Source organism: Loxodonta africana, chromosome 13 (assembly GCF_030014295.1).
Source record: "Loxodonta africana isolate mLoxAfr1 chromosome 13, mLoxAfr1.hap2, whole genome shotgun sequence".
NCBI classification, from domain to species: Eukaryota; Metazoa; Chordata; class Mammalia; order Proboscidea; family Elephantidae; genus Loxodonta; species Loxodonta africana.
Window position 1 is genome coordinate 58,299,988 of NC_087354.1, and position 24,883 is coordinate 58,324,870.

Genomic DNA, 24,883 nt, shown 5'->3' on the forward strand with positions numbered 1-24,883 from the left:
ACAGCAAATTGCAGATATTAAGACCGCCAACTTCTGAGGGCCATCCTAAGGAATGTCAGAAGTAATGTACAAATACCCAGTATGGGCTAGTGGCAAAGTGGTTACATGCTCCGTTGCTGAGAGAAATGTCAGTTTCAACCCCCCCAGTGGCTCCAGGGGAGAAAGACATGACGATCTCCTTCTGTAAAAATTACAACCCAGAAAACTCTATGGGGCGGTTCTACTCTGTCACAAGGGGTTGCTACGAGTCAAAATCAACTCAATGGGACCCAACAACAACATGCTGCTGGGCAAGCAAAGGACACTCAACAAAAAAAATGACAGATTTTTAATGCTGTCGCTGTTGTTAAGTACCGTCAGGTCAGATTCATAGTGACCCCACGTACTCACTAAACTCGACACATCTGTCTGAATGTTCTGTCTGTCCACCCACCTCTCTTTTTGGGTATTTTTGCTGTTCATCAAATTTGCTCTGACAGTGAAATGCTCATCCCCAAAACTGACACTGATTTCTCCTCATGGGAAGATAAAGTCTCAAAATATTAGAAAAATTGAAAAGAGGTACGTAGTCCAGTGGGTTTGTAAATAGTATTCCTGGCTCCTCCTCAGTGTCTAATAAGGTAGGGGTGGGGAGAGGCTGCTGAGGGCAGCCCTGACCCTACATTAAACCACGGTCACTACATTTTCACTGTGTTACCAACAATACTCCCACACGTATTTGTTAGAATTAAAAATTCCCAGCTAAAGAAATTTGACAACCACTGGCTTTGGCTAACTCTTCCACTTGCTAAATGAGGAAACTTACGCCCTGGGGACGACATGACTGGCCAACCCCTCCAGGGGCCCGTGAGGCAGCCGGGACAGAAGCGCAGGCTGTTATCTGTGAGGTGCACAGTCCTGCACACTGTCACCCAGGAGCTGAATCATGGCAGCACTCCCCCTCACCTGGCAACAGCCTGCGCTGTTGTGTAAACAGCCACGCCAGGCCACCCGTCAGCAGGCTTATTCACCCAGGGCCTTTAAAGGAAAACTCGTTGCCAGTAAAAGGGGTTATAAAACCTAATGGCTCCCGAAGCCAACTCTTCAGACATGGATTGGACTGGACAATGGGTTGGAGAGGGATGCTGGTAAGGAGTGAGCTGCTTGGATCAGGTGCATGCTTGAGACTATGTCGGCATCTCCTGCCTGGAGGGGAGATGAGAGGGTGAAGGGGGTTAGAAGCTGGCGAAAAGGACTCAAGAAGAGAGAGTGGAGGGAGAGAGCGGGCTGTCTCATTAGGGGGAGAGTAATTGGGAGTGTGTAGCAAGGTGTATATGGGTTTTTGTGTGAGAGACTGACTCGATTTGTAAACTTTCACTTAAAACACAATAAAAATTATTTAAAAAAAAAAAACCTAATGGCAAGGGTTCCCTCCTTTTAGACACTTTATGGGGCTATGGAAGTTCCTGACTTTACACCCACCCCATTATCGGGGTTCTCAAAGAGAAACAGCTTCTTCAGAAACACAGGCCACCCAAGGATACCTACAATGCTGGGATGGAGGGATGCTAACAGCTATTCAATGCATCAAGAACCTTGTGAATTTGCAGAAGACTTCACCATCAGACAGACTCAGGATCAGCAGGGCCCAACGCACATGCAGCTCAAACAGGAGTGTCCAACGGGCATTTGATTGAAGATGATAAACCTGTAATAACTGATGTTGGCCCCACCTCTAAGACAGAGTGGCAGGTTGGACAGCCTGTAGATGGGAGGTAAACTTGTAGTAACCGGTGTTGGCCCACCTCTAAGAGAGAGTGGCAGGTTGGACAGCCTGTAGATGGGAGGAAATAATCCCCGAGGCACAGGGCAGTCAGGGAAGGTCCAAGGGAAGCAGGCCTTTAACTGAGACTTGAAGGACGGGGAGGACCAAGATACACTGAGAGACGGCCCTAAGAGGCTCCAGGCGTGGCTGGACCTTAGCAAGGGTTTTGAGGAGGGAGTAAACGTCATGTGTTTGGAGATAGGAACTGTACCTGTCCAGCAGAGCTGATAAACAGCAACAAAAACAAAAAACAAGGAGATATGGCTGAGTTAGCCTTACATGGGCTGAGTTTGGAGTAACGAGGTCACCCAAGAGGAAGTGACAAGCAGGGTCTGAGCGCTGCAACACATTAAACCCAGTGCCATCAAGTCGATTTCGACTCATAGAGACCCTATAGGACAGAGTAGAACTGCCCCATAGAGTTTCCAAGGAGCGCCTGGAGGATTTGAACTGCCGACCTTTTGGTTAGCAGCCATAGCATTTAACCACTACACCACCAGGGTTTCCTGCAACACATTAGTGGTGCTATATTGTAGCAAAATGAAAATTCTGGTATTCTGGCGTTTATTTTCTGTATAACGAAATGCAGTTTCTATATTTTAAAGGAGGGGTACCATCATCTTCTTCTGCCACCTCTGACCTCATTTGCTGTTTCATCTCAGAGGCGGCCAGGGTCCAGATCTGAATCTCTAAGGAAGGTTGTTTGGGGAAGAAGGTTCTCATAAAAATAAGTTATCCTAGAGAAGGAGGGGTCAGGCGCTAAGAGAGAAGGGATTTGGCTCTGGAGGAAATAAGAGGGAAGGAGTAGCAGGAGTCTGCAGGGGGCGGCGGGTAGACTCCCAAGGAAGGGAGGAATGGGCCCAGACATTTGCCTCCCCATGGCCTCCCCTGTCCCTCCTCTAACCCCCATATGCCCCCCAAACGTTCTCCTAACATTGTCTGCCCCATTTACAAGATGACTCCATCAGATTCATTTAACTCTTTGCAACCACGTGTGATTATGCCTATTTTACAGGTGAAAAAACTGAGCAGAGAAACCAGGTGTTTGGGGAGCTCGTCAGCAGAAAGCCAACTTGGGGCAGTTGGTATCTCCTGGAAGAAAAGGACTCAAAGAGTAGGGCCAAAGCATCAGCCTTAGGGGTAGGAAGCCCTCCCAAACACATCCCACGAACCCATGACTCAAACAAAAGGGCACTGATGGTTTTCTAATTGCCTCCAGGTGCTTCCTGCGACACACCTTCGTGGGGCTGGAAAATGTGCCATCTGCCATTCCCTCCATCATGAGTAATTGCTCTCCTCAATGACTGTGAGCAGCTGGGAGTGGCATCGGTGTGTGGCTGGTTGCCCTTAGCATCCCAGGTCCTCAACACACACTAAGCATCTTCTACAACTGTGTCGAAGAGCAAGGCCCCACCTTGCCCTCAGTCTGCTGCAGCTCTAAAGGGGCCCTGGAAATCCTTCGAGAAGTTTCCTTTCATCAGAAGCCAACCAGGCCCTTGGCATCTTCCTGCTTCCATGTGTGAGCCAGCATCAATCCTCTGACTTTGCACACAGCAGACCCCTCTCCAAAGTATCCAAAGTCATCTGAGCGGGGAGGGTCATCCAGAGTTCTAGGCATCTTGCAATTTGGGGGGCTACAATGTCCCAGGGAGGAGCAGCCACGTTAGAGGAGGCAGCCCCACAAGAGTCTTGTCCCTCGCTGGAGGCTGATCTCTGGCTGCCAATGAGTCATGCCCAGAAACCTGTCCAGGGCATGGTGTCAAAATCACCTAGACCAGCCTCCTAGTTACTACCAGTACCTTCAAGTGCTGTCACCACCCAAGGACTTCAGACCTGGGGAGACAGCCAGGCTCCGCCCTCCTCTCTACTAGAGTTCTTCTGTACTGAGTCACCAACGCACCTAGGCAGTACTCGGGCTGCACACCTGGTTCACCAGCATGCATACTCTACCACCGTGGTGTCTACGCCTGCTCCTTAGAGCCCTGAAGTTCTCAAGGCACCTGGGGAGGGGTAGAGGGGTGAAGGGAGAATGGAAGGACTCTGGCCCCCACCAGTGCTTCAGCCAGAGAAGAGCCACTTTTACCTGGCTTATGTATTAAAAAAAAGGGCTCAGTATAATGTTTTGATTTAAAAAAAAAAAAAAAGAGTGTCACATTGCTTTAAAAGGAGTTCCTGGGTGGGGCAAATGGTTAATGCACTCGGCCACTAACCAAAAGGCAAGAGGCTGAAGTCCACCCAGAGGCACCTCGGAAGACAGGCCTGGTGATCTACTTTCAAAAAATCATCCATTGAAAGCCCTATGAAACACAGTTCTACTGACACAGTGAGATTGCCATGAATCAAAGTCCACTCAACAGCCACCAGTGACTTTCCCGCAGCAGTGGAATGGCCTCCAGTGCCCCGCAGCATCTACCACACACTTTCCACACCCAGAACCCTTCACAGATACCTCCCCTGGCATGTAGCCTGGCACAAACGCTGACCTCCATCTCCAACTCTGACTGACCAAACTCCTCACATCCTCTCCTGAGTGTACAGGGACAGCCACCAAGTCCCTTGTCCCATCACCTTCTCCGGCTTGAGCCCCTTCTTCAAAAAAGTACTCCTTCTGAATCCCCACGTTCTAAGCTGCCCATACGCCCCTGGACAAACTTGGGCCCAAGCCAAAAACCAAAACCCAGTGGTGTTGAGTCGATTCTGACTCATAGTGACCCTATAGGGCAGCGTAGAAATGACCCATAGCATTTCTGAGGAGCAGCTGGTGAATTTGAACTGCCAACCTTTTGGTTAACAGCCAAATGCTTAAGCCACCATGCCACCGGGGGTTTCTCTGACCAAGCCATCAGCTCTAAAAGGGACAGATAGAGGCAGAAGGGGGCCCCCCACAGCACCTGGGCCCCTCTTCCTGGTCATCAGCAGATTCCAGTGGCTGAGCACAACCACTCCCTCCCCCATCGTCTGAGCTTTTAACCCCAAACTTTTTCTTTTGAGAATGGTCAAAGCTACAGAGAATCCAAAATAGTACGTGACCACAGTACCATTATCACAAGTAAGATTCAATAAAATTTAGTATATGGTGCATATTCAAAATTTCTACAATTATCTCAATGTATCCCTTGAAGATCTTTTTTTTTAAACCAAGGTCTAATCATGGTTTACTCATCACATGCGGTATTAACTCTCTTCAGTCTCTTTCATTTACAACAGACTTTTTTTTTTTAATGGCACTGAATTTACTGAGTTTGGGCCAACTGTTTTGTAGAATGTTCCACATTTTGGATTTTTCTAATTGTTTACTTATTATTACATTCAGTTAAACAAGTTTGGCATGAATAGGTAACACCGTGTGTTTCTTCACTGTGTAACCCCAGAAGTCATATACTGTTAGGTTGTCACAAAACCAGTGATGTTAAATTAGATCGCTTGGTTGAAATAGTGACTGCCATGTTGCTCCACTGTAAAAGGCCCTTCTTCCTTTAGGATCGGTAGCAATCTGTGAGGTGACACTCTAAAACTACTCGGATGTCTTCCTCCACAACAACTTTTTACCAACTAGCTTTAGCATGAATTGATGAGGCTAGCTGGGAGCAGCGGTTTTTTATGTTTATCAGCTGGTGTTTTCTTTCTCTTTCTCTCTCACTTGTGGATTATTTTTCTTTCGTTGTGTCATAACAATTACTCTCATTACTCCTTTTAATGTTCAAATCATTCCAATTTTGGCCAGTAAAAGCCACCTTCTGAGTCCTTCTGATGTGACTCCATTCATCCTTGAGTGCTACCTTGTTTCCCAGCTCAGCAAGATGTCCCAGACTCACCTTCTGCCTCCCCTGCTCCAACCTGGAACGAGCCATTTTCTGGGATCCCTTTGGTGGAACTCACCCTCACTTTTTACACAGAGAAGCAGCTTTACATTCTCCGCCTTCTACCAGCCACTGCTCCACTTTCCTCCCTCCCTACCTCCTTTCCCGGTCATTCAGTTCATCATTTGCATCAGCACAGGTAGCTCTTTGTCCCAGGTAGAAAGTGGGGAGAAGAGCAAGAGGAAGGAAGTACAGACAAAGATGTGCATTCAAACGAGGCGCATTAGTTATCAGCCAATCACCAGCCAACGAGAAGCTTCATCTTTTATAGTTCGACACATTATTGGTTAACTCCTCATCAATGCTTATACTTCAAAAAGTCACTGTCGCAGGATTCCACTGATGTAATTTATATCATATCATTTTTTTATATTCATATAAAATATATGCTTACTTACCCCTGGCACTCCTATCCCTTCTCTTGCTTTACTTGTCTCTACTTACCACTGTCGGAAACACTGTAAAATGTCCTTAATTATTTTGTTTATTTTCATTCTCCTCCCACTGGAACGTAAGCTCTATGAATGGCAAGGAGTTTTTGTTTTGTTTTGTTTTGTTTCCAACTCTGCTCCCTACTGTACTCCCGGGGACCAAAACAGAGCTTGGAACATAGCCAGTGTCCCATAGCTGCGGCGAACGAGTGGAAAGCCGGCCCAGGACCACGGCCGAGAGGTAGACAGGTTTCCATGTATCCTGTGAGGCTCCCCTTCAATGTCACCTTCCACACGGTCAGGCATTCTCCCCTCTGTGCCCCTAGATCCCATCTTACATCTCTGGATCCTAACACTTGATTTGTCACATCATCATTTATTTATACATTTATCTCAACTGAAAAACTGTGAGCTCCCCAATGGCCAGGACAAGGTCAGATTTATCTCCATTTAGCACATCAACTGGCACAAAAATGCTTGCTGACCTCCTCCTCCCTTCAGCCGAGTCCCTTCTCCCCTACCACAGCCACCTGCTTAAGCTGTTCCTTCCCAGGCAGCCTGGTCTCTGTGGGAGCTGGGCTTCCTGCGGAGGAGAAAGGCTCTGGCCCCCTAGGCAGCTCACAATGGGTCCTTTGACTCAACCGGACTGGGCTGTTTCAGGAAAAAATACCCTCCCTGCCACAGCACCTGTCACCAAAGCCAGTATCCCTACATGCTTCGGGGCAACACAGAGTCACAGTGTTCACCAAGAAAGCAGCACAGGGGTGTGAGGTGGCAGAGCCTACTGGGAGGACAGTGGGACTCTGGGAAGAGGTGAGATGAGGTGGGTCAGTCCAAAAGGCCTTTCATCAGTAGAGCTGCTGACATTCAGACTCTGAATAGCCTGGACCAGGGGCTGAAGGGGGCAGGGCTGGAAGACAACACGAGGATTAGAAGCTGCCATAGCTATGCTTCAGAGACGACTTACCTGCTCTTTCCTTTCCATCTTCTTTTCACCTTGCTCAAAAGCTGGACTCTCAGGAGGTACGGTCAGCCGTAGTCTACAGACATTGGCCTACGAGAGACAGTGGAGAGAGGCCTAGTTATTAACCAGTGTTGAGCTAGTGACCTTGGGCAAGTTACCTAGCTTCTCAGAGCCTGTTTTCCCCACTTAGCAATGCGGATAACTGAACCAATCCCACAGGGGACTGTGAGGATAACCCCAGCTTTTGCCTAACCCATCAGAGGTACTCACCACCCTGCTGCTCAAAACAAGGAAACTACTGAATACGTTCATATGCTTCAAGCGTATTTTTTAATGGCCCAGGTTCCATAACAGTATGTACAGAATTATCTCATTTCACATGTTTATCCCAAAATAAGTTTAGGGGGCTAGAGGTCAAAATACACACAGTGGTTGTTAAGGGCTGAATTGTGTCCCCGAAAAAGATATGTTGAAGCCCTAACCCGCAGTGCCTGTGGCTGGGAAACTGTTCAGAAACAGGGTCTTTAAAGATGTTCTTAGTTCACAGGAGGTCATACCTGAGTAAGGTGGGCCCTGACCCAATATGACTGGTGTCCTTACAAAAAGAGGGGCAGGAACACAGAGGGACACCAAGGGCAGACGGCCAGGTGAAGACTGGGGCAGAGACTGGAGTGATGCACCCACAAGCCAAGGGTTGGACCACCAGAAGCTGGGGGAGAGGCAAGGAAGGCTCTTCCCTGAGGCCTGTGGAGAGCATGGCCCTGCTGACCCCTGGATTCGGACTCCTAGCCCACAGAACTGTGAGACAACAAGTTTCTGTTGTTTTAAGCCACCCACTTTGTGGTACTTTGTTAAGAAGGACCTGGGAAACAAAGGAGGAGCCCTGCTGACAATGGTGATGGTGACGTGCTCGGCTGCTAACCGAAAGGTTGGTTGCTCCACAAGAGAAAAGTCCTGGTGATCTGCTCCCATAAAGATTACAGCCTAGAAACCCTATGAGGCAGTTCTACTCTGTCCTATAGGGTCACTGTGAGTCGAGGTTGGCTCGAGGACACACACCCACCACAGGAGACAAATACAGTGGTTATCTGTAAATGGTAAGATTTCAAGTGACTGGGGTAGGGGGTGCTTTTTGCATGACTATAGCTTTAATTAGGAAAGCCTGGTAGCATAGTGGTTAAGAGCTACAGCTGCTAACCAAGAGGTCAGCAGTTTGAACCCACCAGGCGCTCCTTGGAAACTGTATGGGGCAGTTCTACTCTGTCCTGTAGGGTCACTATGAGTCGAAATCGACTTGACGGCAACGGGTTTGGTTTTTGGTTTAGTATCTTTAATTTTTCTATAATAGTCATGGGCACGTTTAATTACATGATTTCCTTCTCCAGGTACCTGTCCCTCCAGATAACATGTCCAAAGTACATGAGATTAACTCTTGCCATTCTCACTTTTAAGGAGCGTTCTAGCTGTACTTCTTCCAAGGCAGATTTGTTCGTTCTTCTGGAAGCCCATGGTATATTCAATACTCCTCGCCAAGACCATAATTCAAAGGTGGTCAACTCTTCTTCGGTCTTCCTTATTCATTGTCCAGCTTTTGCATGCATATGAAGCGACTTGAAAATACCATGGTGTGGGTCAGGCACATCTTAGTCTTTAAAGTGACATCTTTGCTTTTTAACACTTTAAAGAGATCTCTTGCAGCAGATTTGCCCAATGCAGGATCAGAGTCCTTCCTAAGTAGATCATTAAATGTACTGTCATGTGAAAAAAGGCAAGTTGCAGAGCAAATATTAGACTAATCCCATTTTTGTTTTTGAGATACACCCTGGTCATTTGTGTAGATTTAGGAGGAAAAATGTGTGTAAGGAAACACAACCAACTGTTGATGGTGGTTATTTCTGGAAAGTGGGATGGGAAGGGATTTTTTGTTTCTGACTTTATAAATTTTGGTGTTGTTTACAACAGCTCCAGGTGTGTGTGTAAGTTTTTTTTTTTTTTTTAACTTTTATTGAGCTTCAAGTGAACGTTTACAAATCAAGTCAGACTGTCACATATAAGTTTATATACACCTTATTCCGTACTCCCCCTTGCTCTCCCGCTAATGAGTTAGCCCTTCCAGTCTCTCCTTTCGTGACAGTTTTGCCAGCTTCCAACTCTCTCTATCCTCCCATCCCCCCTCCAGACAGGAGATGCCAACACAGTCTCAAGTGTCCACCTGATATAATTAGCTCACTCTTCATCAGCATCTCTCTCCTACCCACTGTCCAGTCCGTTTCATGTCTGATGAGTTGTCTTCGGGAATGGTTCCTGTCCTGGGCCAACAGACGGTTTGGGGACCATGACCGCCAGGATTCCTCTAGTCACAGTCAGACCATTAAGTATGGTCTTTTTGTGAGAATTTGGGGTCTGCATCCCACTGATCTCCTGCTCCTTCAGGGGTTCTCTGTTGTGCTCCCTGTCAGGGCAGTCATCACGTGTGTAAGTTTTTTAACCAAATTAATAGTAGTAGTCACAATTATAAAGATTACAGAGAGGGTGTGGAGGGGGGAGGAAGGAAGGGACGGATAGACAGACAGACAGACAGAGAGACACACACACACACACAACAGAGCAACAACAGCAATGGGAACACCTAATAGGTCTAGAAGGCGCTCTGAGTTCCATAACAAAAGCACTAAGGAATTCCTGAATCCATCCACTAGGTTGACCTGGCACAGTCCACCTTTCATCTTTCATTCGCCTTCAGGAATCTCACGGTGGAAAATTTGCCACCAAGTTAGATCAAGGCAGTGATGCTTATCTCTCTGAGAATTTTGTGATGCTGACCTCCACAGTTCCCTGGAACTCAGATATGCAATACCCAGAGCTGCCCCACACTGGGCAGTACCTCAAAGGCAGGTAGGGTACCTGATCTCCAGGGCTTCCCACAGCAGTTGGCTCGGCCCTTGTTTTCCAAGCACTGAAAAGACAGAATCATTCTGACCCTGGTCACCACTGCTACTGGACCAGCGTCCCTGGATGCAAACATCTCTTGCAGTGGATCAAAAGCAGGCAGCTGGACAAGGCATATTTCATTACTCAATTATATGAGCATCCACTTCTCAGAAAATACTTTCAGGGGCTGTGAGGTCACCAAAATGGAAAAGAAATGGCCCGGCCCCCCAGGAGTTCATAATCCAGAAACACACGCGAATAGACTCCAGAACCCTTAGCCTAACCCACGAGGTACTGAGAGGCACAGTGAACGTTCCTGTACTGCCTCTGACACTACTAACTACGCAATCTTTGGCCAGTTCCTTAATCCCCAGTGCTGCAGCTGCCTTAGCTGTAAAACAGAGCTAATGATGAAACCGCTTGCCCTCGAGTCACTTCCTACCCATGGCAGCTCCATGTGTGTCAGAACAGAGCTGACCTCCGTAAGGTTTTAAGTGGCTGATTTTTCAGAAGAAGGTTAACAGGCCTTTTTCTTCCATGGCACCTCTGGGTGGACTTGAACCTCCAGCCTTTCAGTTAGAAGCTGAGTGCATTAGCTCTTTGCACCACCCAGAGTCGCTAGGCTAACAACACCATAGATACTGCAGAACAATCCTCTTAGGGCTGTTGTGAGGATTAAATGAGTTCATAACTGTAAAGGGGTTAGGACAGTTCCTGGCACACATTAAACACCTGGTAAGTGTTCTTTGGAGCCCTGATGGCACAGTGGTTAAGAGCTGTCTGCCAACCAAAACGTCAGCAGATCAAATCCACCAGGCACTCCTTGGAAACTCCACGGGGTAGTTCTACTCTATCCTATAGGGTCACTAGGGGTCGGAATCAACTTGATGGCAACAGGTTTGGGTTTTTTTTTTTTTTTTTGGTAAGTGTTCTTTATTACCATGGGAATGTAGGAAAACCAAACCCGTTGCCATCTCATTTCAAGAATTTAACTAACAATTATTGAACAGCTCCTATGTTCCACACACTACAAAATGGAAAAACCAAAAATCAAACCCATTGCTGTCGAGTCAAAATCGACTCATAGCGACCGTACAGGACAGAGGAGAACTACCCCATAGCGTTTTCAAAGAGCAGCTAGTGGATTTGAACTGCCGACCTTTTGGTTAGCAGCCAAGTTCTTAGCTACTGTGCCCCCAGGGCTCCACAAAACAGATGGAAGGGGGAAAAGGGGGAAGAGGTCAAGCAAGCTTTGTATCTTAATCACTTTTGCAACCCTTCAGTACCTGGCACAATATCAACACATAAGAAGTGCTTGCTCAGTAAAGGCCAGTGAGTGTATTTTTTTTTTATGGTGAACTAAAATAAAATACGGTAAGGAGACTGTACCTGAAACTCCCCAGAGTCCCACACTCTCTTCAAACCAAACCCCTTGGGAAGGACAGAAGGGAAGGGCAGACATTCAGGCCTCCTCCACAAGAAAATATACAATGAAGCCCTTGTCTGAAACTCATGGCACTCAGGGTCCCTTTGGGACCTCATTTCTGGTCCTTTTGTGGAGAGAGAGGGCCTGAATCTTTCACCCTCGAGGTACACTGGGCAGCTGCGTGCCATCACGCATTCAGCTTCAGGCACCAGGACTAACCCAAGGAAAAAGATCCACCTCAGACAACAGGGGTGGAGAAGATGACCCAGGGAGGTGATGAGGTTTGCTAATAAATTTACAAAGATGGATTTACCTAAGGAAATAAACCAAACACATTTACATTTTTTTCAGCCTACTCCACTGTGTGACTGTGCCAGCTCCACCTAACAACAGAAGGTGAGGTCCCAGGAGGTGTGGCCAGGACGCCAGGCACTCTGCTCTGCACAGGTATACGATCTTCAGAAGAGGAAAGCTAGGCTGCTTACGCAACAGGACACACCAGTCTGGATTAGGCCTCTTACCTCGGCTGGCCTGGTTATCTACATCAGGGTGGGGCAAACTTTTTCTGGAACAGGCCAGATAGTAAATATTTAGGTTTTGCAGGCCATTGTAAAAAGCATTCTTAGCTCAAGGGCATACAAAAATTGGCTGAGTGCCAGATGTGACCCACAGGCAGCAGTCTGGTGAGCAGTACTCGAGTCCCACCTTCCTCCATCAGGGCTGACTCAGAAGAAATTCACAGATGGGAGGATGGCAGCCTCTCCTTGTTCTCTCTGGCTCACTTCTGCACCAGGCACACGAACGTGCCCTCAAACGCCAAGATATCCAGAGGGAAAATGTACACAAGGATACCTGCGTGCCTGGGAGTATTGCTACCCCCCTCCCTAGCCCCACACCCTTGCCCTTCATCACAAGGCCAGAATGACCTTTCCGCAATACTGCCCAGGGGTGTCTGCATTCCCAGAAGGCTGTAAGTGGAGAACAATGCATGAAGTCCTGGCTCTTATCCTCAGCTTCAGGTTAGAACTGCCCCAGGAGGGGCCTAAAAAAATACTGACGCTATTACCTACCCTCAGAGGTTCTTATTCAGTTGGTCTGGGGTAAGGCCTGGGCATGGGGACCCTGGGTGTTTCAGAAGGTTAAGTGCTCTATGACTGCTAGCCAACTATTCAAACTCATCCAGAGGCACCTCAGAAGACAGGCCTGGAGATCTGCTTCCTAAAGGTCACAGTCTTGAAAACCCTATGGAGCCGTTCTACTCTGCACACACGGGGTTGCCATGAGCTGGAATCAATTCCATGGCAACTAACAACAAGATATTTTAAGCTTCCAGTGATTCTGTGTAACCGGGGTTGAAAACCACTGACTTAGCAGAGGAGTGAAACTGTGCAACAGGATGAGATGGCTAGGATACATGGAACCCTACCAGAGCCGTCAGACTCCTCACCTGGGCCCATTTGTCCATCCATGTGTCCCGTTTCCTGCCCAGGTGGGTGTGAGGCCGATGGGCTGGCTTTATCCCAAGACATCTCTTCCTGTTTTCCCATTTGCCAATTGGATGTTGAGTGTGGCTTTTTAGGACCCTGGTGAAACTCCTCTTTTTCAGCACCTATTATACCAGGATGAAGGAGAGGGGCCCCTAAGCCCTCTCCCAGGTAATTTATCTAGGTGATACAAGCAATGACGGGGCACACAGGCCTGTGGAGAAATGCGGAAAAGAAGGGTTCAGGGCAGGAGTCCTGGAGGTGAAAGCACAAATAAGGGCAAAGAGGTGAGAAACAGCATTGAAAGCTTGGGAAATGACAAGTCGTTTGGAATATCTATAAAGAGTTATGTGGAGAAACTCAAACCGTGGCCACAGAGTCAATTCTGACCTATAACCACCCTACAGGACAGGGCAGAACTGCCCCACAGGGTTTCCAAGGAGCACCTGGTAGATTCAAACTGCTGACCTTTCGGTTAGCAGCCATAGCACTTAACCACTGTGCCACAGGGGCTCCAAGGGCATAAGTGTCTTGGTAAATCCAGTTTCCCTAAGTGTCTCCAGAACTCAAGTCTGACGGTCCTATGTCTCAGCAAGACCAATGAACAAAAGTATGGAGGTTGAGACATTTTTTCTGAGCCTACAGCTGTCATTTTTAGTGGCACAGGCTTTTGGGCTAAGCCTGTCAGGGGCTGGCTCAGGAGGACCCTGGGGAAGAGCTGGTCTTTTCTAGGTACAGTGTCCTCCCACCCTCACCATCCTGGTAGTTGCTGCAGTCGCTTCCTTCCGCCATACTCCGAGGTCCCACAGCATCCTGTCTCCTCCTCACCATCCAGGGTGATACAGGCTGGTGTGCACAGATGTTCCCAGGTACTGAGAAAGGGAGGTGAACGAACGCCTGCCTGCCCCATTTATGGGGCAGCTGAGGAAACTTTCACTTAGGTCCTCTCAGGCAGAAACAGGACGTAGGAGCACCGTGCGCTGCCCATGGCATGATGACCGCAGGCCCGCTCCAGTTAGTAACAGAGGAAGCCTTTGCCAAATGGAAAGAAGTATCACCAAAGGCAGCCTGGGAGATAATCCTGCTACCCTTAAATGCCCTTTTTTTTTTTTTGGTATGTGCCACTGAGGGTCCACAGTACCAGTGACACCAGCCAACAATCTCTTACTATCAACAGAGTGCAGTGCTGGATTAAACCCTAGACAGGTCTATCATCCCACACCACCCTCGCTGAGCAACTTAACCCAAAATATTTGGCTGCATAAGGCAACACGTGCCTTCTCCCAAGGCACACACCCAGCCGCATACCTGACCTTTCCTTTCAAAGGCTCGTTCAGCAGGATGAAGTAGCATTTACAAAATTCCTTGCAAAATCATGAAGACATGTCATTACTTTTTTTAAATGTTTCCCCCTACCCCCCATCCCCACATCGCCCAAAGTCGTCATTCTGGAGATGGTTATTCTCCAGCCAATTTCTCTTCCTGCTGTTGCCATAGATAGAGCTATTTTTAGTGCACAACTGGTTTGCAGGCAGTAGACTTTATTTTTTTAATTTCACAATCTCTGCTGTTTGCATCCATAAATGCCTCTCAGAGCTTGGCCCATCGCCTGACAGAAATCACTCTCTCCGCCTTTTTTTTCCTTGAGCGATGATTTCAGATAAGAAGGAAGAACAAATCTTAGGCGCGGGTGGAACAGGGCTAACTGGTGGCAGTCTGGTCTGGCCACACCACCCTGTGAGCTCACTCAGAGAACTCCCTGCTCAGCATCAGCTGTCACCACCATTTCTGGTTGGCCTGACTGTCTGGCCTAGCTTGGCCTGTTTCCCCTACAGCACCTGATTTGGTAAGCTCTCTGGATGAAACAGAAATGTAATTTTCATGGCTAACAAGACACTGTTCAAGACTACCACCTGTCCAGCTTCGGAGAGGAAAGAGAGGGTGGCTCAGACTTTACTGACAACTTTCCAGAGCCCTTTTAATGATTACTTATTTGTCAACAATTTCATTTCCAAGGCATCCTGTTCTCATTTTTCTAAAAATAAGTGTTTTGCCTTAAAGCAGGTCCAATATGCCACCATCATACAGACTACATCACGTGTTCCATTTAGACGAATGATATTTCTTTCAGTGTCGCGATCACATCGATCCTCGTACACCGTTCTGCTCATCCTGCAAGACTAAATGCAAACGTTGCCCCCAGTGGGAGAGGCCTTCCTCAGGTGCCTCAGGAACCACCTTTCTTTTTAGCTTCCGCAGAACCTTGTCAACACTCTCCCCCAATGTAACAATCATCACTTTGTATGAGAATAACTGGAGACAAGGTCTGCCTCCACAGGTAGGATGGGCCCAATGGACCTGTGAGTCACCGAAGACCTATAAATGTTTTTAGCGAGTCAATCGAGGACAGATCGCAGACTCCTGCCGCGCCCACGCGCGCGCACGCAGTACCTGCGGCATTTGTGGATCACGGGCAGAATAGGACGCCTTAAAGCCGGGTTGAGCCCTAGAGCATCAAGATGTCTTCTCCCCAGAACAAGGACCAGTGTACTCGGCCAGTCCTGCCTGGTCTGACCCAGGCCCCTACAACTTCCAGTTCCAGAGCATTCCTGTCGTCTTATTCCAAAGGCAAAGCCTTCCTGATAGTGTGTCCCACTATGCTGGACATCACACCCTTCATAGCTAAAGATATGCTCAAAAATAAATATTTGAGGGGAAAAAAAAAAAAAAATCCCCAGAAATGTTATCTGGTATACCAATCACATTTGTACCCACTCACAATATTGCTCTGGCCGCCCCGACCAGTTCTCACCTCTGGAGGGGGACTTGGAGAACTTCATGTAACTCATGTAATCAGGTCCCACACTTGACCCTGTGGTTGGAAAACCACTTAGACCTAATGTGGATCTGGCTTTATGAATCTAATGATTAGACAACTAGAGTTCTACCAACCTTAAGTGCCATATCATACATACACAGGAAGCAATCACTTAGCCCACACCCAAGAGTAAAACAATGCCTTTCTTCTAGAGATAAAGAAAGATACCACATAAGGTAACTGCCAATCACTTGGTTAAAGTACCTAAAGACAAACAAGCATGTCTACCACTCTAGGAAATAGATAACAGTATCAAAGGGGGCTTGGGTTTGGATTCAACCATCTGTTTAGCTAACCCTAGGGAAAATAAGATGGGAGAAGTCTCACCCCAAGTAAAGGGGCACCATAGTAAGTATTGAATATCATGGTAAATGGATGAACTAAGCAGCCGCCAGCTAAGCCCCTGGCAGTGTGCTCCGATGTGCTGATCTTGGGAGAGACACAGAAAGTGAAAGCCGCATCCTGCAGGCCTCCGGCCTTTCTTTTACAGGGCATCCGGAGAGGGGAGAAAAGAAGCAACAAGGATTGCCGGGAACAGTGCACTTCCAAAAGTGCAGCCTCCTTGGAGACAGTGCCTGGAGCTTCCCAGGCTGCTGCTGTGCTAATATTTACATCAGAAATAAAGTGATGTCCATAAACCCAAGTCTCCCACAGCAGGGTTCCTGGGTGGCCCGGTTGCTGACCCGCTAGTTCGTAATGTGGCACCCACCTTGCTAGCCCAGAATCGGTATTGTCTGATCATCAGTGGACACAAATGCAAGAGGGAAAGTTTGCGCTTTAGATATATTTCAAGGTAGGGACACTGCAGAAATAAACGATTCCCAAGTCTCCCTTGCTTTTTAAACTTGGCTTGAGCGGGAGGCAGGAAGAAGAGGAAATCTCTGGGAATTCCAGAAAGTCTCCTAAGCCCTGTCCTGCGAGCCGGTGAGGCGGCCCTGGGGCGTCAAGGGAAAGGGTCACGGCCAGGGCTGGGACAAGCCTGGAGCGTTGTTCCCAGGGTGGCCCAGGACCGGCTCGCGCGCGTCCCCCACCCTACACTCCTACAGCGGGGGGCCTGGACTGGGAAGAAGGGGACAGAGCAGTGGCGGCTCCGGCCACAGCTACTCACCCTCCTGCTGGGCGCCCCGGGCGCTCCGGAGCCGCCCGCGAGCAGGGTGACGGTGGACGTGGAGCGCAGCATCCCGCGCAGCCTTCGGCGCTGGCGGTGCGGGCGCTGCTCCTGGCGGGCGGGCGGGCGCCGGATAAGCGCGCCGGGCGCCCTGAGCGGGGGCGGCGAGCGGCTCCAGCTGCGGACCAGCTGCGGCCGGGCGCCGGGGGCGGGCCGGGCAGGGGCGGAGCCGGGGGCGGGGGCCGAGCGCTCGCCCGACCTGTCCGGCTGCATTTTCTCCCCAGGGCTCAGCCCGGGCAAAGTTGAGCGCCGCTCTCTTCTCCGCGCTGCGCGCTCTCAGGGTCACCCCCAGGGTGGGAAGAAGCCCCGACACCCCAGGCGGCCTTGGGCACCGCCCCGGGGTCTCGCACTGTGGCCTGTGCAGTCGAAGTCCGCCTGCCAGTCAAACTCCTGGCTCGCTGCCCACCGGCCCATCCAGGCTTTGCTCCACTCAGGGACCACTGAGACCCTTGCCCCCTGTCATTCATTCCGTATTTACTGAGTGATGGCACACGTCGCTCCCCGCCGCCAACACAGTCGACCGGCCCCTGTCCTCGCGGGGCTGACGGTCCGACCGCACAGGGCAGGCAGCAGGGGCCGCACTGGGGTAGAGGAGTAGGGACCGTGAACAGTGGGGGCACACGAGCTGGCCTCGGGAGCCAGAAAAGGCCTCCCCAGAGGAGGTGATGACCAGACTGAGACCAGGGCGTCCAACCATTTCGTTCTGGTTCCGGTCTGAACCCCTGCTGAGAATTTGCATTTCTAACAAGCTCCCCACCACCACTGCGTCTGTCACTTTGTCATACTCTGGGAGCTTGCATGTTGCAGTGATGCTGGGAGCTATGCCACCAGTATTCAGATACCAGAGGGATCACCCATGGGGGACAGGGTTCAGCTGAGCTTCCAGACTAAGTCAGACTAGGAAGAAGGACCCAGGGGTCTACTTCTGAAAACAATTAACCAGTGAAAACCTTATGAATAGCAGTGGAACATAGTCTGATACAGTGCTGGAAGATGAGCCCCTCAGGTTGGAAGGCACTCAGAATAGGGCTGGGGAAGAGCTGCCTCCAAGTGGAGTTGACCTTAATGATGTGGAAGGAGTCAAGCTTTCGGGATCTTCATTTGCTGATGTGGCACGACTCAAAATGAGAAGAAACCGCTGCAAACATCCATTAATAATCGGAACTTGAAAAGTAAAAACCATGGATCCATGAAAACTGGAAATAGTCAAAAATGAAATGGAATGCATAAAGATCAATATCCTAGGCATTAGTAAGCTGGAATGGACTGGTATTGGTCATTTCAAATCAGACAATCGTATGGTCTACTATGCTGAGAATGACAGCTTGAAGGGGAATGGAGTTGCATTCATTGTCAAAAAGAACATTTTAATATCTATCCTGAAGTACAACACTGTTGGTGATAGGATCATATCCATACACCTACAAGGAAAACCAGTTAATGTGATTCTTATTCAAATTTGCACACCAATCACTAAGGCCAAGGATAAAGAAGTCAAAGATTTTCACCAACTTCTACAGCCTGAAATTGATCGAACATGCAATCAGGATGCACTGATAATTACTGGCGGTTGGAATTCAAAAGTTGGAAACAAAAAAGAAGGATCAGTAGTTGGAAAATATGGCCTCGGTGATAGAAACGATGCCAGAAATCACATGACTGAATTTTGCAAGACCAACAACTTCTTCATTGCAAATACCTTTTTTCACCAATGGCCACTATACACACGGACCTTGCCAGATGGAATACACAGGAATCAAATCAACTACACCTGTGGAAAGGACAATGGAAAAGCTCAATATCATCAGTCAGAACAGGGCCAAGGGCGGACTGTAGATCAGACCATCAAATACTCTGAAGCAAGTTCAAACTGAAACTGAAGGAAATTAGAACAAGTCCACAAGAGCCAAAGTATGACCTTGAGTATACCCCACCTGAATTTAGAGACCATCTTAAGAATAGATTTGATGCGTTGAACACTAATGACCGAAGACCAGATGAGTTGTGGAATGACATCAACGACATCATACATGAAGAAAGCAAGAGGTCATTAAAAAGACAGGAGAGAAAGAAAAGGCCTAAATGGATGTCAGAAGAGACTCCGAAACTTGCTTTTGAACGTCAAGTAGTTAAAGAAAAGGAAAAAATAATGAAGTAAAAGAGCTGAACAGAAGACTTCAAAGGGCGATTTGAGAAGGCAAAGTAAAGTATTATGATGACGTGTAGAGACCTGGAGATAGAAAACCAAAAGGGAAGAACATGCTCAGCATTTATCAAGCTGAAAGAACTGAAGAAAAAATTCAAGCCTCAAAGTTGCAATAGTGAAGGATTCTATGGGGAAAATATTAAATGATGGAGGAAGCATCAAAAGAAGATGGAAGGAATACACAGAGTCATTATACCAAAAGGAATTGTTCGGCATTGAACCATTTCAGGAGGTAACATATGATCAGGAACCGATAGTACTGAAAGAAGTAGGCACTAGCAAAAAACAAGGCTCCAGGAACTGATGGAATAGCAATTGAGATGTTTCAACAAATGGATGCGCCATGGAAGTGGTCGCTCATCTATGCCAAGAAACTTAGAAGACAGCTACCTGGCCAATTGCCTGGAAGAGATCCATATTTATGCCTATTCCCAAGAAAGGTGATCCAACCAAATGTGGAAATTATTGGACAATATCATTAATATCACATGCAAGTAAAATATTGCTGAAGATCATTCAAAAGTGGCTGCAGCAGTATATCAACAAGGAACTGCCAGAAATTCAAGCTGGATTTAAAAGAGGACGTGGAACCAGGGTTGTCATTGCTGATGTCAGATGGATCTTGGCTGAAAGCAAAGAATACCAGAAAGATGTTTACTTGTGTTTTATTGACTATGCTAAGGCATTTGACTGTGTGGATCATAAGAAATTATGGATAACATTGCAGAGAATGGGAATTCTGGAATACTTAATTGCGCTCCTGAGGAATCTGTACATGGATCAAGAGGCAGTTGTTCGAACAGAACAAGGGAATACCGATTGGTTTAGAGTCAGGAAAGGAGTGCATCAGGGTTGTGTTCTTTCACCATACCTATTTAATCTGTATGCTGAACAAATAATACGAGAAGCTGGACTGTATGAAGAAGAACGGGGCATCAGGATTGGAGAAAGACTCATTAACAACCTGCATTACGCAGATGACACAACCTTGCTTGCTGAAAGTGAAGAGGACTTAAAGCACTTACTAATGAAGATCAAAGACCACAGCCTTCAGTATGGATTGCACCTCAACATAAAGAAAACAAAAATCCTCACAACTGGACCAATGAGCAACATCATGATAAACGGAGAAAAGACTGAAGTTGTCAAGGATTTCATTTTACTTGGATCCACAATCAACACCCATGTAAGCAGCAGTCAAGAACTCAAAAGATGCGTTGCACTGGGCAAATCTGCTGCAAAAGACCTTTTTAAAGTGTTGAAAAGCAAGGAGGTCACCTTGAGAACTAAGGTGTGCCTGACTCAAGCCATGGTGTTTTCAATTGCCTCATATGCATGCAAAAGCTGGACAATGAATAAGGAAGACCCAAGAAGGATTGACACCTTTTAATTGTGGTTTTAGAGAAGAATATTGACCATACCGTGGACTGCAAAAAGACCGAACAAATCTGTCTTGGAGGAAGTACAACCAAAATGCTCCTCAGAAGTAAGGATGGTGAGACTATGTCTAACATACTTTGGACATGTTATCAAGAAGGACATCATTCTTGGTAAAATAGAGGGTCAGCAAAAAAGAGGAAGACCCTCAATGAGACAGATTGATACAGTGGCTGCAACAATGGGTTCAAGCACCCTACTTCCACAGTCCCTACTCTTGGGAGAGTTTTATAGCAACAATTGTGAGGATGTGCAGGAACAGGCAGTGTTTCATTCTGTTGTGCATGGGGTCACTATGAGTCGGAACCAACTCAACGGCACCTAACAACCACAACAACAAAAACTCCCCGGCAATGCTAATATTGCTGGTTAGGAACCATTTCTAAGAACCACTAGTAGAGTGATGATTCTCAAATTTTATCATATATAAGACTCAATTGGGGATTGTGTTAAAATGTAGGTTCTGATTAACATATCTGGGGTGGAAATGCAAATTCTCAGAACGAACAGGTCAGAAGCCCTGGCTGAGACCTGAAATACGGGTAGGAGCACGCCAGCCATAGAGTGTTAATGAAAACCGTTCACGTTCATTCAGTGATTACTGTGGGCTGGGCTAGCAAACGCTCTGTGTTACCCCATTCCATCCTCAAAACCAGCCATTTAGTTTGCACCTTATTATCCTGTATCCCCATTTTGCAGATGAGGGCACTGAGTCACCAGGGATTGAGTAACACACCAGAGGCCCCACACTCAGTAAGAGGCAAAGCTAGGACAAAACCTCATAGTCCAACCTAGTGCCTTGATTGTTCACTCTGCTGCCCATGCAGATGGAAGAGGGAGTTTCAGGCCGAGAGACCTGCCATGTACAAAGACAGCAGGCTGGCAAGAGAGCTTAGGGCATATATTTAAGGAACGAGAATATCACAGTGTAAGGGGCAAAGTGATGAAGGAGCAGCAGATGGGGGCAAAGCCAGATCACAAAGACCCGCTGTGCGTAGCTAACAGTTTGGCCTTCATCCTGGAATGGTCTTTAGCAGGGCTGGCACAGTCTCTCTCTAACTGCCCTTCAAAGCCCAGGTCAAACACTGCCCCCCACAGAGCTCTCTGGAAACCTCCTATGCTTACACTGGTGAACCTAGCAACTGTTTGGGATCATGGCTTGTGTTAGAGCTGCCTATGTGTGTCTGTCCTTCTCCCAGACTGGGAGCTCTGGAGAGCAGGAGCCAGGCCTCATCCCCCTCTGAACCCCAGGGTGACACCAACAGGGAAGAAGCTCAGTAAATGTTGTCAAACAGAATTCCAAACCATCCTGTGAAAGTCATTCCTTTTGTAGATGAGGAAACTGAGATCAGTGTAGAAAAGCGACTTTCCCGAGGTTGCACAGCCTGTTCTTCACCAGCCCCATCACTGTCCTTGTCACAGCTACGCCTGTGTTCTGAGGGCTTTGTATGCATTTCTCCTCAAAAACCTCACAATGGCCCCACAAGGTGAATACTGTTATTATCCTCATTCTGCAAATAAATGGGGAAACTGAGGCCCAGAGGTTAATTAGCAACAAGGCTGGGACTAGACGTCTAGTCTTCTAACTTCAGATCTACTGCTTTGTTAGGATCCTCCACCTTGAAGTTCCCCATCCACCCATCTGCTCCAAAAAAAAAGGGTGGGGCTGCTTTTGAAGGTCCCCTCCCATCCTACTTCCACAGTTCCTACTCTTGGGAGAGTTTTAGAAGATTGAAAACTGGGCCTACTTTTCAATAAAAACAGGTCAAAATGTGGCTGTTGGAAGCCACCATAGATTAGCAACATCTGCATGTTTACCTCAACACAAAGAGGCTAATGATGATTGTTGATTTACTGTTGTCTTAGGAGAAAGGAAGTGGACTGTTATTCAGACAGAGTCAAAATAACCTGGCTTCATCAATATTTATTTATATTATGGTGACCACCCAAAACAGAGTCAACATTTGAAAGGAAGGGGGTTGTCCATGGGTTCATTTCTTCTCTATCCATCCACGTCCTCATGACATGATTAATATAATACTTTTCATACTGCATTCTAGCTCATTACAGAAGCACCGGAGTGCTCACTAGCTTTGAGCTCTTTGTAGGAACTGGGTCTGGCTTACATCTCTGCATGTCCAGTGCAGAGCAGTAGCTGGCACAATCTATGTTGAATGAATGAAGAAATGATCTCACAGAGCATGATTTCAACTCACTCATGGTCAAGAAAAACAGAGACTAAGATCTTTACCAATCCAAAAGTTGACCCAGCTTCATGGGTGGCCAGGTGTCTAAACAGTTTGCCAGCTAAAGCAGCCGGAAGCATGGGGTTGTCTCAGCTGGGCTAGCTCCCCAACATTGAGTGTCACCAAGGACTAGGGTGGTGTGATTGAGCAGATGCCACCTCTGGCCTATGCTGCTGCCCCTGCCACGCTAGCACCGGGAAGCTGAGGTGGTAGGAACCACAAGGCAGAGGAGGGGAGCGGCGAGTTCATGGATAATGGGAAAGGAGGGAAAGGGAAGACAAGGAGGGCTTCGGGGTCAATGGAAAGGCAGATCTAGAATGGAGAAAAAAATGAAATTATAGCCACAGGTTTCTATGAGCAGTCCCAGAAAGGGAAGATGAAGAAAGATTGGCTCTTCTTGAAGAGGAATCAAAGTTGAGAACTTCTGCCTCAGCCAGTCCTCTGGGATCTCTAGAACAGAGAGAGTGGAAAAGGGGGCAGAAGTGGAAGAGGTAGGATAAAGCACTGGGGTGGAAGGTCACTCTATTCCCTTTCAACAAGCCCAGTCCCCTCCAGAAACACCAGCATTGAACATAATTCTGCTGGCTCACCAGTTGAACCAATGAGCCATGGTGGTGGGGGGTTGTCACCGTTTAGGCAGGAGCAGCCACCAGGGACCAGGGCGACAGAGCTGCCTTAGCTACCATTCCTTCCTAGCTGCAGTAATAGTCACATGTTCCTAATATCGGTCCTAAATTTCTCCGCTGGAGCCCAGGTTGTAGAAAATTCCAGATGTCAGTGTGAAAGCCCTATATTTTCTTGAAATCAGCTAATGAATTACCCCTCCTTCTCCCATCTCAGTTCGTAGAATTCTCTCTCGTGTCCTCCAGGCCTCTGCTTTCTGCATTGCCTTTATTTCTTTCTTCTGAGCCACCCCCTCCACGCCAATTCTATCGGCATTGTTAGGTGATGCACTCATGAGGGACCCATTTCTTCAGCAAAGTCCTGAGCAGCAAAGACTGCCATTATTTCTCGGCAGAAACCATCAGCAGTTGGATTGCTGCAGGAGGGTAGGATTAGGTGAGCTCAGCAACGCCAAATTCCTGACATTTTCTGCCGTCTTCACTCTTGTGTCTCTGACATGTCCTTTTTTTCCTCTTCCTCTCAGCTGTGACAGCATCACGAAGTTCTGGCATATTCTTCTGTTCTGAACGCCAGAGACCAAACTTTCACAATAGGAAAAGGACACAGTTCCAACCCAAGGGCCAGGGTATGAAATTACAAAGCCCCTTTGGGTAAAGTGGAACAAGAAACACCCCATATTCACAGGGAGTCTAAGAAGCAGAGAACAAGACCCAGAGATAAGGAAAACAGACCTAGAGGGACCCAATATGCCAGCCAAGTCACCGAGATACACGGCGTTCATAAACCTGTCTAGACACAGGCTGGAACCTATAGCCGACCCACCCTGGGGAACGCCAGCTCACTGAAAATAATCCTGCCAGTTCATCAGCTAAACCAACAAACAAACGAGCAGCTGGCAGAGTGATGATAAGCCAATTCACTGAACAAATATGTACCAAGTGCCTGCTGTGTGCCAGGCACTGGGGACACAGGGGTGGATAAGACATAGACCTTGCTTTCTAGGATTTCGAAATCAATCTGGGAAGAGACGTGTACTTGGTAAAATAAAACGATAGCTAACACTTACAAGGCACTTATTGTGTTCAAGGGTCCCCTGGGTGGTACAAACCGTTAATGTGCTTGGCTGCTAATGGAAAGGTCAGAGGTTCGAGTCTCCCCAGAGGTGCCACAGAAGAAAGCTCTGGCAATCCACTTCCAAAAAATCAGCCATGAAAACGCTATGGAGCCTCAGGACAGAGCTGGAGAAAAACATAAAACAAAATGAACTCGAAAACGACCAGGCTGTCTGGTCTGACAGAGGCCGGAGAAACCCCGAGAGCATGGCCCCCAGACACCCCTATAGCTCAGTGAGGAAGTCACTCCTGAGGTTCGCCCTTCGGCCAAAGGTCAGGTAGGCCCATAAAACAAAACGAGACTAAAGGGGC

At 47.8% G+C, this 24,883-nt stretch overlaps 1 protein-coding gene across 1 annotated transcript in view; it reads right to left on the bottom strand.

Annotated features, from left to right (window-relative positions):
* Window positions 1-16,986, bottom strand: part of MYZAP (myocardial zonula adherens protein) — a 92,635-nt gene extending 75,649 nt beyond the window's left edge. The window contains exons 1-2 of the mRNA XM_064267492.1: window positions 16,887-16,986; window positions 7,063-7,149 (exon numbers count right to left, since the gene is read on the bottom strand). Of these exons, the coding sequence (XP_064123562.1) occupies window positions 7,063-7,149; window positions 16,887-16,958 (159 nt within the window). The 5' untranslated portion in view covers window positions 16,959-16,986. The remainder of the gene's footprint in view (window positions 1-7,062; window positions 7,150-16,886) is intronic.
* Window positions 16,987-24,883: the final 7,897 nt, after the last annotated feature.